Source organism: Tenebrio molitor, chromosome 5 (assembly GCF_963966145.1).
Source record: "Tenebrio molitor chromosome 5, icTenMoli1.1, whole genome shotgun sequence".
NCBI classification, from domain to species: domain Eukaryota; kingdom Metazoa; phylum Arthropoda; class Insecta; order Coleoptera; family Tenebrionidae; genus Tenebrio; species Tenebrio molitor.
In genome coordinates, this window is record NC_091050.1 from 3,891,543 (window position 1) to 3,909,007 (window position 17,465).

The window sequence follows — 17,465 nt, forward strand, 5'->3', positions numbered from 1 at the left end:
CACATGTTGACATGTGTCAATCAAATTGTGTGTACCTACGTTCTTATGGGTGACAGTAATAAATTTCAAATTTTAATTGGTAAACGTCAATCATAATGACAATAAAGGCTAAACTACACCCAATTTTTGTGAAATGAAAGGAAAAAGGTGGATGAAATTTTTTGGCCGGAATAGTACTATTGCGGGCAAAAAAAGTGGGACATCAACGTCATTGTCTTCACTTTTAATGTGAAATAACCCTTATCTGATTCTAACCCTACTTTGAATTGATTGACGTTGTCATTAAGTATTGTAGGTTGTAGGGAATGATTGTAAGTAAGCACGTGGTGAATATTTATTTAATGCAAAGTTCCAAACAAAATCTACCTTTATCAAAAGAAGAGGGCATTTGGAAAAGCAAAATAGGAGTATAAAATAAATTTTTAAACTGTCAGCTGGAATAGTGTCAAAAAAAATGACAATAAAGCTTGAACTACATCGAATTTTTCAAAACTGACAGAAATTTAATGTCCCACTTTTTTTGCCCGCAATAGTACGTATGTATAATTAGTAGGAACTAACAAACAAAGTTAAAAATGTAGTAGGTAAGTATTATACAGGGTATTTCACGAATGACAATGACCCAGCCCGACGGAATTGAAAATGCAACCCACAATACATTTACAAAGTTGCTATTTTAAATATCTTTGTTTTAAAATGAAATGATGAATCTATGACGGCTTTGCTGGCAATAATTTTATTTTTCACAACTGACATTTACGAAAAAGTTAAAATACGACGATGAGAAAACAGACATAATTCTGATTTATGGCGAATGTAATAAAAATGCTTCTGCCGTCGCGCGTTAATGCAGATAATAAACATTTTCCCAAAAACTTTGTTTTTACAAATTTCATTTAACCAAGCGAATGACGTTAATGTCAACATTTACGTAACTGCACAGCCAACTGTTTTACGTTTTTTAAATCAAAAAACAAATGTCCACGTTAACTTTGCAAATGTATCGGGTGTTTTTTTAAATTTCATCTCATAGTAGGCGTTGAAGACTCAGTCGATTGTGAACGCACTATACAGGTTACGATCACGGATCTTACGTTTTACACGAGTGGTGCGTTCACAATCGACTCTTCAACGCCTACTACGAGTGAAATTTAAAAAAACACCCTATGTTGGATTTTCAATTCCGTCGGGCTCATTACCACTCGTGAAACACTCAGTGTACTAACTCATATCTTAAAATTTCAAATTTGTAATGTAAAGATACCTGAAATAAACCGAACTTTTCGGGCACCAATGAATGGAAAAAGTTAAAATAAAACCTCGAAGTTAGTACGTGCAAATATCATAATTTCGGTAGTTTGGAGGAAATAACGCAAATAACTTCATTCAGGTTGGAATAATGCACATTAGATATCTTAACACTTAAAATATTTTTATTTTTTACACAATAAAATAAGTGTTGAAAAAGACATGTGTACAATCACAAAATAAAAATTTCAATAACTACTATACAATAAAATATTTACAAATCAAAACTGACAGTTCTTTGGACATTATTTTTAGCTGCATTATGTAACAAAGCAGCTTCAAAAGCTTGAAGTGATTTATTAACCCTAGCAAACAACAAATTTAAGTTGTTGTCATCATCATTTGGTTGCAAAGCATTTAAAGTTTGATAAATTTGATCTAAAGATGATCTTATCTGACTTTTACTTAAATTTTTTGAAACTTTTCTCACTTCAGTCCAAGTTAAACTGTGCAAAAAATCACAAATATTTTCATATTGATACATTTTATCAAGATCTTTTAACAATAAAAATGTCTGTTTTTTGTTGACATTATCTACAATAGTGACTGCAGAAGTTGTAAAACTATACTGCAAGTTATTGTGGCAACACCATTCTATAATTTTATTTCTAATATCACGTTCATTAAAAGCTTCTTCTGTAAGAACATCTTCTAATTCTTCCAAAAAATTTGTCTTGTATAAAGACAAATCAACATTGGTATCTACTTTTTTCATTACCCTAATTTTTGATTCTAATTCTTCTCGGCGTTTCTCAGATTCTCCCAATTCTTTTAATTGCAAAGCTCTACTTTCTATGAATTTTTGTTTCCAATTACCCTCTGCACTCAGTAGTTTCTCTTCAGCTTGAAATAATTTGTTTCTCAATACTTCCAATTCTTCATTATTGCCACTATCATTCATTGGCGCAAAAGATAAATTGAGCGAAGAATTTCTCTCATAATCTTGCTTTAAAGCTTTCAATCGTTGCACTTCAGATTTTAATTCGCGAATCAACCGGTCATGTGGATTTTCATTAATTCTCGCCCGATTCACAATGGTACGTGCTTGACATGCATATCTTAATGTAGCTAACGTTTCGTCGACATTAGTGTTGGCTGGAGTAATTGTAGCCAACATGCATGTCAGCGAGTTGCCACCCAAGCTCTCCTGTAAACCCCGAACCATTAAAACTTTATACATCTATAAAATTTAATGATATAGTTACCTTTAATAACCACGTTAACACTGAATCCCGATATGGTACGAACTGGTTTTTCTTTTGATCTGCTAAAGCAGATATCACTTTTCCCAGAGTTAACAATGATTTATTAATACTAACACCTTGGCGGATTTTTTCATCACTATTATGTGAACTTCCTAGTCTTTCACTTCCAGCTAAATCTACTAAACTAACTTTACTTCTCCTGCTGCTAGTATTTTCTGAATCCTCTGTGAGGCACAATTCAATTGAAAAAATACTGTGGGATCTAGATGATTTATCATTCATTGACGTCGCTGCTGTTGCTCTATTTTTATTGCCCAAAAGTAACCAATTTCTCAACTCACTATATGACTTTACAACATGAACACTTAAATCAACAACATGTGGCCCCCACTCTGGATGTTCTCGTACTTTTAAAGGCATTTTGTTGATTGAATTTGATATAGCAAGCAAGTCGTGAATTTTTTCGTTATAAATTTCAAAATAACTAACTTCTACACAAGCCATAGTACTTGAATCTAGTTTAGAGATTCTTTCAAATAAATCGCGACAAAATCTTGGGGTTATCCCTGAGAAATCATGAGAATCTATGTCAGTAATTTCACACATATTACGTCCCATCATACTAAAACTTTTCCCAGACCCTGTTTGTCCATATGCAAACAAACAGGCATTATACCCTCGAAAGACGCTATTTAATAGTGGCTTTCCAATAGTTAGGAAAACGTCTTCTTGATTTGAAAATGACGGACTTGTTTCATCACAAGACCAAAATATATGATCATAATGAAAAATATGATCAAGGCTCATAGCAGAATTACCTAAAGGGTTTGAACGAATAATCAATTCTTGATTTTGAACTCTTACAATATCTGCAGCCCCCACACATGCTAATTCTTTAGCATTCATTGGTCGAATTCGTACGGCCACTGTAAGATTACTTACTTGGTCAAATTTTTCTTGGCTACTTCTACGTTTTAACGACAAATTGGGAGTTTCAAATGTGACAGTATTATAACATTCTGGAGTACTAACAATGGGACGACCGTTCGTTATCGACTTTGGGGTTGCAAAATTCTTTGGAGTTATAGGTGCCACAAAATGTTCTGGATTTTCTGCTGCAGCTGGTGTGCGATTCACACGCAATTTCTTTTGAGGAACAAAATGCGCCTTTGGAGTTGTTTGTAAAGGTAATGCCATTTTTGTTTTTCTGTCTATCACATTCAATATACATTCAAATCGGCACCACACATTCAACCTAACTACGAACTATGACCCAAATCACTATACAAATATCTGACAAATAAACCGTTTTTCAAAAATTCGTAAACGACAGCTCCTGTCAACAAAACAATAAATGAACCAATGAGGATTAAGCGATTCAAAGTAGTCACTGCTTGTTTTTAATTGGTCAGTTATAGAAGCAGAAAAATCCCCTAAACGATTTTTAACACATATGAAATTTATTCACACGTGGTTTAAACTAAAATACAAGTCTTACTTTTAGAACATATCCGGTTCATTTTAACCGATTTTCAAACTTTCATTTATCTCTAATTAAAAGTTAATATAAAATTATGATTTGGGACTGACGATTGGTACTAATTTTCTGCTAACGCCAAATCTGTTGGCAACAATTTTTGGGGAACCATCATATGCAAACGGGTAACTTCAAAGTGAGGTTATCTTTGGTGACAAAAAATAAAAAATCTGGATAAGTAAAATGTCTTGGGCATTATCTGTAAATATAAGCAGGAATTGTATTAAATCTCTAGAAGAGAAATTACGGATTTTACCGTACGTAATAAATACAGTAATAGTAATTTACCTTAGATTTTTTACTTTTACAGAATATCATGGATCTCATTACGAGATAAACACAAGTTGAATCCAAAACCAAGATTACGAAATCCTACATGGTTTACTCAGAAACATAGGACTGTAAGATTAAATGCTCAGTTAACTGTAAATTTAGTAATTAATCTACAAAATTTCCAATTTCTAGTCAGTTGATGATAATGTCACATTTGAAAATAAAGAGTTTTTAAAAGAAATTGTGCAAGATCAATACTGCAAAACAGAAAATGAAGTAGTCAAGAATACAGCTGATGTTATTTGGAGGCCTGGTGCACAAAGAACAGGTGTAATAGCAAGAAAGATAGGAATATATCCACTGTGGTTAAGAAGTGGTAAAAAAATATCAACAACTTTGCTTCAAGTTTTAGATAATCATGTTATAAAATATTATACACCTGAAAGTTTTAATCCTCCTAGGAAACGCGTTGGAAAAATTTATGACAAAAAGGGGTGTTTATTGTTAGGGGCAGAGGCTGCAGATCCTTCATTATTTACTCGAGAATATTGTGGAATTTTTAAAGATTCTGGTGTGATTCCTAAAAAAACCTTGGCAAGATTTTTTGTTAGTCATGATGCTGCATTGTCTCCAGGAACTCTTGTAAATGCCTTACATTTTCAAGTTGGCAATTATGTTGATGTTAGAGGATTAACGTAAGTTATTAGGGAATCATTAAAGCTTAATTTGTAAGATAATTATTTTTTTAATCATTAGAATCGATCGTGGATTTCAAGGCGTAATGAAGCGGCATGGTTTTAAGGGAATGCCAGCATCTCACGGTGTAACTAAAACCCATAGGCGTGGCGGTAACATTGGAGGAGGGGGAGAAAAGGGAAGAGTTTGGCCTGGTACAAAAATGCCAGGTCATATGGGTAATCGCTATAGAATACTGAGAGGGCTTAAGATCTGGAGAATTAATACAAAATATAATGTGTTGTATGTGTCTGGTCAAAATATTCCAGGTGCTACCAACTCCATTGTATATATCTATGACACAAAACTGAAGACTAGGCAACCTGCAGAACCTGTCCCTTTCCCAACTTATTTTGGAGGTGGTGATATACTAGAAAATATTTTCGCCAAAGAAATCCATGAATTTAGTGAACCCACAATTGTATATAATGAATAGTCAAGTATAATACAAATCCATTTGTAAAAGTGTTAATGCAATTTTTTATTTACATTCCAGTTTCACCACAGTATAATTAACCACCAATTATCAGGCTCATTCTTGATCTCAGTGCATAGCATATGCACTGTGGTATTTTCCAGTTTCAGAAATAATGAATAAATCGATCAAATTTGGATAGGTACACTCGTACGATAATTTACAATTGTTGCGTCTGTACAGTAGACTTAAGTACTTACTTTTGATGTTATCAAACCCCTTCGGAGCGGTCGAACTGTCTACTCCATCTTCGGTGCCGCTGTCGACTGATGGTGGTAGGTTACTGAGGGGTGAATAGTTACCCAGCATTCGCCTTACCTGTGGTTATGAGACACGTACAGGGTCTCTATAAATGATTGTCGGGTCCAGCCAGCCATGGAAACTTGTCAAATTTTGAATGTGCCGCTTTGTTCGGCAAATAATGAATGTCACATTTTCAGGTTAGGTTGTTGGCTTTTAACCAGAGACAAGTTTCAACTGTGCTTTACTCTTGCTAACATTAATGTATTTAATATCAACAATTATTGCCCCCATCGTACCGCCACACACTGTACAGGAATTGGTATGAGAACAAATCGAAACAGATAAATATTGAGAACACCTTGTCCCCGTATACCACAATACAATACTTGATACTGCCTTTTTGTCTGCTTTAGTGCTTTCACATTTCTTGTTTTATGCTAGTGGTAAATGCGACCTAGACTGAATTGTCGAATATGGTATTGACTCCCATTTTTTCTTCCAATATAAATAACAGTGTTTTTCATAACAAATGAGTCTTACTGGTTTTTCAATAAAATCAAATGTATTTAACAACATAATTTACAACACTAAATAATGATAACAAATAGGTATTTTTTTATAAAATAGATTGAAAATGTCCCCCATTAACTTCTAAACACTTGACAGTTCTTCATTTATTTTCAAAAATATTTTGCAGCATTTCTTAGTTAAGGGTACAGCAACACTGCTATCCACAGTTCCACACACCAATTTTCAAAACATGTAAAGGAGTCTACAAATTGGTGTGGATTCTCAGCACTCCAAATTATGAAATTGAGGTGATTTTCAAACTGATTACATTATTAAACACAACTTTGATAATCTGCAGGTTGGAGTTCTTGTACAACACTAATTTTATTATGATGCAGTTGTAGCCTATTTTTAATGATTTTGTGACAAGTGCTTCGTGGTACACCAGATTGTTGAGATAAACAGGCTATGGATATCTGTAGAGACTTTTCCACCATTTCTTTCAAATCCTCGAGTATTTCATCAGATACTGGTGGTCGTCCTAATGATTTACCCTTGCTAATTGTTCTGATTGTTAAAAATCTGTTTACAATTCACTTAATGTGAATTAACAATCATCTTGAATGTTGTTCAGATATTTTGCTGGAATTCATTTTTACAAACAGATAATTCCCCATTACTAAACCTTCCATTTCGAAAGTAAAAAACAACAATGAACGTGTTCTGTTCAACAGAATAAACCATTGTAAAGAAAATAAAGCTAAAATAAAACATAAAACATTAAAGCATAGCCTCACAAATTTTGCCAGTGTATTTACCTGTAAAAGCGGACGTACTTGCAATTTTTATTGAAAAATACAGATTTTTGGTGTATATTAACTGTGATTAACTGCGATAAAACGAATATAAGGAACCAAAACTCGACTGACAAGTGCAAACGAAACGTCATTCACTAATGTCAGAAGTGACCGTGAAAACGAACTAGAATTTGGCATCGGTTTCAAAAGAGCGGAACAGTAAAAAATTTTTCCAAGGCTGGCTTGACCAGACAATCATTTATAGAGACCCTGTAGTACTCATATCAAATGTGGTGGTGTGGGAAAACCTCTGAAAAAAACCAGACGCCAGGCCCACCACACCGGGGTTAGAACCCGGCACCTCGAGAGTACAAAGCGGCGCGCTAAGCGCTTGGCCACGATGCTCGGTGGATAGTCTCGGTCGGCGTCGAACGGAGCTCTCTCATTGGTCGGCCAATGAGAGCAGAGTGGCCAGAACAAAACCTGGACGCGAACGTCGTCCGGTGTTAATTACATCAATATTTGATTATACCTACTAAATAAAAATATACACCAAATTTCAGTTAGTTGGGTCAGATCATTCCTATTTCAGTGCTTTTTTTTGACTGGATTACGTCTTTCAGAAAGTGATTGCATAAACATTAACCGCTGCTCAACTGCGTGGATGTGTACTTAAAAATCGACAAAAAAAAACAATCATTTTTGTATGTAAATTATTCGGTTTTTCTAATACCAAATTACAGTATGTAAATCGATTGTACAGTTAAATTACACAACACTAGCAAACAAAGAAAATGTAACATGAAAATTATTTTTATCACAGACAAATGTTACAAGTAAATATAAATAATTAAAAATCCGGTTCGTCATTTCGTTTCTGATAATTTTCACCAAATTTGCTCATGTATTTTCGAATATATTCTTTAGCTTTCCCTTTAACATTTTCTGTGCAAACTAAATCCTCAATTTTTTCTATATGTTTCATCTCTTTTAACATTACAAAATGAGTTAACTGTAATGTAATAATTATAATAAAAAGTAATAACAATAAACGTACAACTTACCTTTCTAGCTAAATGTTTAAAATCATCTGTATTTGTAATCCTACCTTCTTTACAGTCAGGTTTTCTATATGAGTTTAAAACACTGACAACGACGGTAGCCATATTAGAGCGAAAACTTTCTTTAATTTTTTTGGCAGTTTCGCTATTAGAATCAGTCATTTCTTTCATTTTTAATTTTATTGTACTTTTATGACGTTTTTCTTTAGTGTGCTTTTTACTCTGTTGTCCCACCAATTCCTTTTCTCGTTTTAATTTTTCTTTGTTCAATTTGTAACGTTTCAAATCTTCTCTAAACTGTAATCTGTCCTCTTCCGTTCTCGGCTAAAATTACGAGTACGTTAAAATTTTCAAAGTAATGTTGCCACTCATACTTACACTAATCATAATTTCATGAACCAAACCTATTCTTCTTTTTTTACCACCTGATTGTTGTTTTTCGTCTTTCGGAATATCTTTTAATCTTGAGTCCACATTGGAAGCCAGCTCTTTATTATTCTCATCTTCACCAACTTGATCGATCGTTTCACAGTCGTTATCTTTGTCTTCTTTCTCTTCCTGCACGGAATTATTACAATTTTCTTCGTTTTTGAGAGATGAAGGTGTGATCTTTGGAAATGAAACCTTGACCTGTTTTTCCATTTGTTTTCTCACTTCTAAAAGTAACTTCGAGTCGTCAAGATCTTCGTCACTATCTGATTCTTCAGAAGTTGAATCTGAACTTAAACTACTAGTATCTGAACTTGACGTCGTTTCGCTGGCTGTAAAATATACAAACATTTACAGTTTTTGGTGAAATGATTTAAATAGAAAAAAAACGTACAATCATCCAAATCCTGTTGTAGCTGAGAAAGCGGAGGCGGTTCCCACTGACTGTTCCTTATTTTTACATGGTAATAGTAAGGCCTGCCATATTTATCTTTGGCACATTTCCACTTTGGAGGTAATTTTACAGGTGGTGGTATTGGTCCCATAAATTTCACTTGAGAATAATCTTCCTCTTTTTTCACTTCTTCCTGGTATGGAAGGCTTGGTAAAGGATGAATTGGATTTACTGCCCCCTGAATCATTCCAGGACCATGTATATTGGATTGCAAATACGAATAATTATGATTGTTTGGTTGGATGTTCATACCCGATAAAGTGGGCGTATTTTGAGGAGTAAAAATCATATTTGAATTTTGCATAGGATAATTTTGCCATTGTCCGATTTGAGGATTCCAGATACATTGATAACCTCTATTTGGATCAAAAGGGGCAGTTAATCTAGGATCCGTTCCAAGAAGTATACAGTGTTGTTCATGTTGTCTCCACATTTCCCTCTGTTTTCTCCGCCTTTCTTCTTCCCTCTGTTCCACTTGTAAAGCGAACATTTTTCTTCTCTCAAATTTGCCCAATTTGGGAAAATTTGCAATAGTCCTGTCTTCCAATTTTATATTTTTTCTCGTCATTGAGTTATCACTTTTCTCCGAAGACCTATATCTTTTTAATATACGATAACGACTCTCACTTTTTCTTTCGGTATCTTGTTCCAAACCTAGTCCAGCTATATATCCACGATCGGCTTCTCGTTCGTGTTCTTTCATTTGCTCTATTCTTTCTTTTTTAGGGATTTTAAAGACTTCTTTTAAATTAGACCATTCTTCTAATAGTTTTAAAGCTAATGCTGTAATTTCCTCTTGATAATTTGGTTCTTCTGATTTAGTTTCTGTTGTTACTTTAGATGCTTTCCCTTCAAATAACACCGGAAATGTATCCATGTCCTCTTGAAATATGCCAGAAATTTCATCTGCTAATTCTTTACCGTGTGTACTGGCAAACTGTCCATTATCTACGTCTCCCTGATAATCCATTCCTACAGATTTTCTTATTTCTTCATCTTCAAATTTCTCTTTTTCTTCTTCCGATTTCACGTCAACACTGTCTACAATTTCGTCATTTTTCTTCCCTTCATCTGTAGGTGTCTGACTGAGATCCTGGTCAATTTGTGGAGAAGGACTGTCAGAGTCCATCGGTAAATCGTCACCTTTACCGGAAGACCATTTTTCAACAGTTGATAATACTTTACTATCTTGTAACATCGTTTTGTTTGGAATTGGTAGAGTCGCCAAAGTTTGCAGCATTTCTAGTCTAAGTGATTCATACTTTTTGTCAGTTTTGGCTAAATGCTGAGCATCTGTCATATAACCGTGCATTAATCTCAACCCATGATAATCCAAAAACAATCTTCTACATGGTAATTCTCCTCTTCGCAATACTCTTAGCAGTTTTGTTCTTTGAGCAGGTTCTTTTGCCCTTACCATTAACCTGCTCAATTTTAACGTGTGTGCTTGATTCTTCAATCCAGTTGTTACCAACATTTCAATATCTTCATCCAGTTGCTAAATAAAACAAACACAATAAACCGATAAAATATGAAATAAATGGAAATAATATTACGTCTAAGTCTTCGAATATATCCTTTCTGGGTTTTTTCCTTGGCGATCTTTTCTTCTTTTCTTTTTTAGCAGGTTTTTCAATTTCTTCTACTGTTTTAGTTTCTTTCAGTTCAGTATCTAATTTTTCAACATTTTCATCAGCTTTTTCTTCAGCTTCGTCTTTTATTTGCTCTTCATTTTCTTCGACATATTCTTCTTCTTCCTCCTCTTCTTCTTCTTCCTCGTCATCATCATCTTCAGGTTGTTCACCTAACCAACCGCGACAAATTGCAGCTTCGCAAAAACACTTTTGTGCCTCTTTCCTACAAATTACCAGAAATTCAGTAATAAAAATAATATTTTTCGTCCAGTTACCCATAACGTTGAAATCTATAATCAAAGGTTATCTCTTCACCTGCTAAGATAGTCCTTGTGCTAAAAAAACCTATTCTCAGCTCTCCGTTAACAGTCCATTTTTGAGTTTCCGCGTTTGGATCACACGAGTGATTAATAAAACGTGATATATTTCCTGTAATACAAACATTTTATTCATTGGAGTTCGATAAAATGTAGATTTACCTTTAATCGTGGCATCAATTATTGCATCCGCTCGTAAAGACATGAAATAGTAATGTCTATTTTTATCATTTGAGTAATCGTCAGCGCGAACATCAAACTCTTCGTGGTCCAGTACTTCTCCAACGTACTCCAATATAAATTCGCCACTAAAAAATAATTCAAACAAAATACTTAAAATATACCGGTAAATGTTTTTACTATCTCTGAACATATTCCCTATGTTCAGTTTTAAAAAGCACAGATCAATGCATTGGGGGTATTTCCTATGCAACCAATTTATTTTATACCCGACGCATCCGTGGTTGTTAAATTTTGAAATCATTAAAAATTGTTCCGATTGATGAAATTGGTCTATCGGGATAAGTGACGCACATTTCTTATGCTCTGATTGGCATGGTACAAATGCATTACGTGTGATTGAATTTATTTTATCACAATAATAATTCAAACTTGACTTTTTTTTTATTGTCAGTAGCTACTTTGACGTAATGTTAGTTATCTACCTGATTACATTACATGCATTGATCTGTGTTTTTTTTTAAACCAAACAAAGTGACTAAGAATGGACTATGTTCAGAGTTAAAAAAATGACCCGGTATTTGCTTAACGAATATACACGACCGTCCATTAATTTAATGTCAGTTAGTACAACCAAGTAAATAACAAAGCTTTACACTTTGAATGAGATTTGCCAAAAAAAGTACTATATGTCATTATTTTCATTCATAATAATGATGGGGAAAAAAGCATGGTGTGAAAAAAGTGCCGTAGTGTGTTATTGTTTTATTCTGGCGTTATGCAAATACATGCACTGAAAAAGTCGAATAATAAGAGTGCATTGAAAACTATTGATGCTGTTACGCGATCTGGGCTTTAGAAACGTTAAATTTTAGATTTGTGTTTTGCTGTTGATTGTTATTTTAACTTCAGACAGTCCTAGAAAAAATGGAACTCATACATAAAGTGTTTTTTCTTGATTCATGTGATTGCCGCATTCGCGGCAAAAAAGTACGTACTATGCACCTTTGCCATAAATTACCATTTTATGCAATCAACAAAAAATTATTTTCTTAATTTAGAAGGTTATATATCATGAAAGAGCGCATTTGATATAAATACTGAAATTTAAAATTTAATTCTTGTACCGGGTGACTGTAAAAAATTTTTTTCACAGGTTGGTAATACTATTGTTGGTTTAATGTGATAGTTGACAAAAACATAGGCGTACCCGCCTATTTCACACAATTTATTAATACATAAGACACGGCCTCCTAGATTCATAAGAGACGAGTCTCTTATGAATCTACGAGGCCGTGACATAAGATATCAAAATGACGTCCCTACGCCAATGTGTTGATTAATATATCAGGCTTGCCAAAGTAATTTTTTTTAATGTTCCCAACTTAAGAAAAAAGTCCCATTCATTTAAGTCACCAGGCCTGCTACATCTTATTCTAAAGTCTATAATATCAAACCAACTTACTAAGGAATATTTGCAGCTGCTCTCAAACCCAATCCTTTTTTTTCTGTTTTGAAAACTTCAACAGGTGCAAATTGTGATTTTTGAAATTTTTTATTCGTGCATCTATCCCCCACAGGGCACAAGTTACCACTGAAAATTATTTATAGATCTACTTGCTAAATACATTTGTCATAAATTCTTTACCACTCAATCATCAATAACCGATTTAAGCAATCGTCTCCGCATCCCAATTCACCTCTATCAGTTTCTTCTTGTGTTAAGAAACAGTCACATGTCATTTTTTTTGCTTCCTTACAGGCCATGCGATCAGTTAAATAAAGATTCTCTTTTAAATGAACAAACTGTTTCAACCTTGTCTCAACTTCTTCATCATGCACAGCAGACATTTTTTGTTTAGTACTTTGAATAATTGTATTAGCTTCAGCAATTTTTTGACTATCTCCAGAGGTTTCTATTACAACAGCAGCTGGAGTTAAAACATTCATTTCTAATTCACTTGAACGTCTCCAACGTGATTTTACTTTCACTGGTTTATTATCTGTGTCATTTATGGAAGACAAAGCAAGAGAATCTGATAATTTTTCGCTTTCGTTGGCTGAATTAATTGTAGCTTCCACAATATCTAGTTCTGTAGTAGCTTTAGCTGATTTAACCAAACCGTGACCTTTAGATCGTTGTTTTAGTACGTTAATTGATTTGATGCGATTTGAACGTCGAACTTCTTCTGTTTTATCAGTTAGTTCCTTCTTAAGTTGTTTTGGTTTTGATCTCTTTTTTGAAGGATTTTTCTTCATTTCCTTTCCTTCTTTCTTTTGTGTTTTCTTTTTTCCCCTTATATTTTGTGGTTTAATGTTAAATTCTTCATTATTTTTGCTTTCATCAACTTTTTCTGGAACCTCAATTTTATCTTCTGTCTTATCTACTTCATCAGAGCTTTTATTGTGCAATCTTTCCATAGAAACTTCAACATCTATATTGTTAACTTCTTCTACAAGTGTCTTATCTTCAGTTTTGTCATCTTCCCCTGTAATTTTTACTTCTTGTATCATCTTTTCTTTAGTTTGTTGAATTCTCTCAGTTTGTTCTAAATCTATGTCATTCTTTTCATCTACAAAGTTTTCTTTATCTAAAAGATCATTTCCTTCTATTTCTTCATCAATTATAACTTCTGTGTTTTCACAAGCTGGTATGAACTCTTCTGTAATATATTCCACTGTGAATTCTGGACATGTATCAAATTCTACAACTTCTTCTACATTTTCATCAGTATTTTCATTAATTGTTTCAGAATTTGTTCTTTCCTGAACTGCAGCAATATAAGATTCTCCTACATTGAGATTTTCAAATTGCTCTGCAATTTCACATGTTTCTGCTTCCGAACTTTGTGTGTCAATTGTTTCCATACTCTCATCTTCCATTTTAAAAAATACCTGTTCAATAGGTTCAGTTTTTGGCAAATTTTCATCCTGACCTTTTTCAGAATCTGATAAAGCCGTTTCAACTGGGCTGTTATCTGTTTGCATTTTTGTAGACTTAACCTCAATTTTCTTTTTTCTTGTTGCACCTTTTTTACCTCTAGTTTTAGGAGTTTTTCCCTTTTTCGTTAAGAGATTTCCTGACGATTTCGGCATTGAAACTGTTTTGGAGCTTGACTCCAAATGTTCAATATTTACATCAGGTTTTCTGCAAGATCTAGTTGACACTTTACTTTCCACAACAACTTGATTTTGTCCCCCACGCTTCTTTTTTGGAGGCATTCTTCATGTATAGTAATTATGTGACCTGTGTACGTGACTCCACTGGCAATAAATCATTAACTACCGAAAAGTGTTTAAGTTGACTAGAAAACAAAAAAATATATCTATACTTTTATTGTTGATTTTTATATTTTACCACTAACCTTTTATTGTTTATATTCCTTGTTACAATATTAACAAACTGTTTACCATAAATTTAATGATAGTTCAAATTAATTTGTATTTCCGGAATTCCCGTTGGAATATACTACTTTATTGTACGTACCCACATCGCCTTCACCATTCACCAAAACAACATCGTTAAGGGATGTTCACATCAACTTCTACTTACCCCCCCATAGGCCATAATACATAAACATAACGCAAAATCCATTTTACGGTAATCGAATCGCGCATCTAATAAGATGGCAGCTTTGATCGATATAACTTACCAAAACTTACATATACCAAAGTAGATAAATATATAACCCTTTTGCATATTACCAAACACGTTACATAAATTAAATAAATTCTAACTATGGTTGATCGCGACTTAAAATAAGGCGGTACCAGTTGCTTTAGTATTTTATTACACTTCACTTACAACACAACGTACAGCTAAAATTAAAATATGAAACGTGAAAACTAATTAAACAACAGCAACGTTAAGTTCAAATTTTACAATGGCCAGTTTAGTCAAAATAATCTTCAATATCAATGTCGGGATTCAAAATGTCGTCGCCATACTGAGACAAATCTAGTTGATTTAAAATGAGATTTTCACACGTTTCTTCTAAATCTGTGTCACCAATGAGAACCGCTCCTTGAAGTTTATTATCTTCTAACACAAACTTGATGTATTCCTTGCCTTTCGTCATTCTTAACAAAATCTCATAATTAGTTCCTAATTTTTGTCCGTTGTACAGACCTAACAAAATAACCTTGTAGCCAAATAATTTTGTAGAATGAGCGAACAATTCAAAGCAAAAATCTTGTAACACCACTTCATTTCTTAAATGACCAACCATACTCTTTGCTGCATAACATCCCATTTGCCTGGCTTGCGTCCATAACTTCATTTGAAACCAATGTTTAGCTAAAGTCCAGTTTACACTACATATATCACCAGCAGCATATACATCTTTAACGGATGTTTGCATAAATTCGTTAACTTGGATACCTCCATCTTCTGATTTATTAAACTGATGTTTTGTTACAAAATTACTTCTGGGAACTACTCCTGTAGCAGAAACTACAAGATCACAAGATATTTTTTCATTGTTGCTTAATGTAACTTCAATTGGATATTCTGCATTTTCTAATGAATTCACTTGAATAATTTCAGTTTCATAATGTATCATTATTTTTGAACTTGAATTACACTTCTTGTTACCACTGATTATTAAATTTTTATACCAATCAGGTCCTAATGCTGCTCCCGACTTCTTAAAATCATCTTCATTATATCGCATTCTTTTACTAACTACTTCTTCCGACGATGTTTTGTTTAACATTGATTGAAAAAATTCAGCTGCACCTGGATCCACAAATGTTGCGGTAATATGTTTATCTCTAATTACCCAATGAACTTCTACATTTGTAACTTTGAAAACCAATTCTGAAGCAATGCCTCCATTGCCAACTATTACAATTTTTTTTGAGGTTTGCAATTGTTCAACAAATTTTTTAACTGAGTCTGTATCCCTTATTCCTAAAATTTGTGGAAAAACAGAAGACTGAGGAATCAATTTAGGTTCTGCACCCATACATAAGCATACAAATTTGTATTTAATTTTATGAACCGAAGTAATTACATAATGTTCATCATCATCTATTTCTACTAATATTTCATGAAGAACCAAAATGTTCAAATACTTTTTACTCAAATTACTAGACTCAGTTTCTTCAATATCGAAATCCGTTAATGTGCGCGTAATTGAATGTAAATTTGTAACTGTTTTGATAAGAGATGAATTACTTATTAATATGATTTTTTCTTGCGGTTCTAGAAACGCCAAAGTCTCTGCACAAGTAACTCCTGCAATTCCGCCTCCTACCACAACAAATGTAGCTTCCATTATTAGTTTAAGTCTGAATAATATTCTGAATAATCATAATGTCTGCGAGACACATCAAATGTAATCAAACCACTGTCAATAGCTCTTTTAATGCTAACTAACAATTCTTGATGTTTCTTCTGACACAAACCAGTTTTAGAGTAACTCAAAACACTTCCAGTATGAGGGCATATAAACTGTTTGAGCAATTCTACATTTTCTTCATGTAACACTAGATATTCATCTCTGCAAATTGGACAAGGATTTCCACATGAAATTTGGCCACCACGTGTACAAGTTTTTCGAGTTTTTCTTGGGGCAATCGCTCCTTTATGATTTCTTCTGTATAACACCCATACAGGTTGACCTTCGTAAGTTTGCTGATAGGCAGCACTCTTTAGATATCGAATGCTAGTATCTACTGAAATTTGTTTCGTCCGATCCTTGGTTATTTCCCGAACTTCTAACTGAGGTTGTTCGTTGTTTAAGCCATTTTGACTACCTTTAACTGCTACGGTCGTAAAATGCACACGTGTCCATAATGATTTTTGAAGAAAACTTCTGACAAACAGTGACGAACTCATCTCGAGGTTACAACAATGACGTTTAAAGATGGAGTTCGCCGTTAGGAGATATTTCCGGAAACAGTTTTTTTTTAAATACTTTCAAGATGATTGTTCTTACCTTAATTTAAAAGAAAAAAGAATAGACGAAATGTGAATTATAAGATAAATAATAATAAAAAAATTCTAGAAGAATATATTTTTTTATGTAACCTGTTACCTGTATTATATTTGGCTTTTACAAATTTTTTAACAAAAAAACAATACTGTGTAACATAGTTTTTATTCCTGGATAATAAATGTTATTTCATAACAGAGATTTCATAACTATTAAAAAAAAATAGGTAGGTATGCCTAAGAAGTGTAGCAAATGGCTATTATTTTCCACAATCTTTGCCTTTGTGACAGTGATATTTTGCAATTTCCAATGGCAAAACGGACAAATTAACGTATTATTGTTCCAATAGTCAGGAAAAACAACAATGA

At 33.4% G+C, this 17,465-nt stretch overlaps 5 protein-coding genes across 5 annotated transcripts; 1 reads left to right on the forward strand and 4 right to left on the reverse strand.

The window, feature by feature from the left end:
* Nucleotides 1-1,411: 1,411 nt before the first annotated feature.
* On the reverse strand, nt 1,412-3,967 carry neb (nebbish). Its single transcript, XM_069046527.1, has 2 exons — nt 2,514-3,967; nt 1,412-2,455 (listed from the first exon to the last, which is right to left on the reverse strand). The coding sequence occupies exons 1-2, from the start codon at nt 3,708-3,710 to the stop codon at nt 1,523-1,525; spliced, it is 2,130 nt and encodes a 709-aa protein (XP_068902628.1). The 5' UTR covers nt 3,711-3,967; the 3' UTR covers nt 1,412-1,522.
* Nucleotides 3,968-4,040: 73 nt separating this feature from the next.
* Nucleotides 4,041-5,530, forward strand: mRpL3 (mitochondrial ribosomal protein L3). Its single transcript, XM_069046536.1, has 4 exons — nt 4,041-4,307; nt 4,361-4,451; nt 4,516-5,018; nt 5,080-5,530. Exons 1-4 carry the CDS (start codon nt 4,234-4,236, stop codon nt 5,492-5,494), a joined length of 1,083 nt encoding a protein of 360 aa, XP_068902637.1. The 5' UTR covers nt 4,041-4,233; the 3' UTR covers nt 5,495-5,530.
* A 2,249-nt stretch (nt 5,531-7,779) lies between these two features.
* On the reverse strand, nt 7,780-14,785 carry Set2 (SET domain containing 2). Its single transcript, XM_069046521.1, has 10 exons — nt 14,524-14,785; nt 12,807-14,463; nt 12,624-12,752; nt 11,141-11,286; nt 10,937-11,090; nt 10,584-10,884; nt 8,968-10,525; nt 8,523-8,905; nt 8,148-8,468; nt 7,780-8,095 (listed from the first exon to the last, which is right to left on the reverse strand). Exons 2-10 carry the CDS (start codon nt 14,378-14,380, stop codon nt 7,934-7,936), a joined length of 4,728 nt encoding a protein of 1,575 aa, XP_068902622.1. The 5' UTR covers nt 14,381-14,463; nt 14,524-14,785; the 3' UTR covers nt 7,780-7,933.
* Nucleotides 14,786-14,928: 143 nt separating this feature from the next.
* Nucleotides 14,929-16,437, reverse strand: Pyroxd1 (pyridine nucleotide-disulfide oxidoreductase domain 1). Its single transcript, XM_069046532.1, has one exon. It carries the CDS (start codon nt 16,435-16,437, stop codon nt 15,052-15,054), a length of 1,386 nt encoding a protein of 461 aa, XP_068902633.1. The 3' UTR covers nt 14,929-15,051.
* A 2-nt stretch (nt 16,438-16,439) lies between these two features.
* Nucleotides 16,440-17,053, reverse strand: mRpS18B (mitochondrial ribosomal protein S18B). The gene has a single exon (XM_069046545.1). It carries the CDS (start codon nt 16,998-17,000, stop codon nt 16,440-16,442), a length of 561 nt encoding a protein of 186 aa, XP_068902646.1. The 5' UTR covers nt 17,001-17,053.
* Between the last annotated feature and the right edge of the window lie 412 nt (nt 17,054-17,465).

Bases quoted from the DNA above. Each gene is read 5' to 3' on its own strand.
- mRpL3 (XM_069046536.1), top strand. From the start codon at position 4,234: ATGTCTTGGGCATTATCTGTAAATATAAGCAGGAATTGTATTAAATCT. The intron at 4,452-4,515 runs GTAAGATTAAAT...TCCAATTTCTAG, and splicing joins TTACTCAGAAACATAGGACT to TCAGTTGATGATAATGTCAC. The intron at 5,019-5,079 runs GTAAGTTATTAG...TTTAATCATTAG, and splicing joins GTTGATGTTAGAGGATTAAC to AATCGATCGTGGATTTCAAG.
- Set2 (XM_069046521.1), bottom strand. From the start codon at position 14,380: ATGCCTCCAAAAAAGAAGCGTGGGGGACAAAATCAAGTTGTTGTGGAA. The intron at 10,885-10,936 runs GTAACTGGACGA...GGTAATTTGTAG, and splicing joins TATAGATTTCAACGTTATGG to GAAAGAGGCACAAAAGTGTT. The intron at 8,469-8,522 runs GTAAGTATGAGT...TCGTAATTTTAG, and splicing joins TTCATGAAATTATGATTAGT to CCGAGAACGGAAGAGGACAG.
- neb (XM_069046527.1), bottom strand. From the start codon at position 3,710: ATGGCATTACCTTTACAAACAACTCCAAAGGCGCATTTTGTTCCTCAA. The intron at 2,456-2,513 runs GTAACTATATCA...CGGGGTTTACAG, and splicing joins TGTTAACGTGGTTATTAAAG to GAGAGCTTGGGTGGCAACTC.
- mRpS18B (XM_069046545.1), bottom strand. From the start codon at position 17,000: ATGAGTTCGTCACTGTTTGTCAGAAGTTTTCTTCAAAAATCATTATGG.
- Pyroxd1 (XM_069046532.1), bottom strand. From the start codon at position 16,437: ATGGAAGCTACATTTGTTGTGGTAGGAGGCGGAATTGCAGGAGTTACT.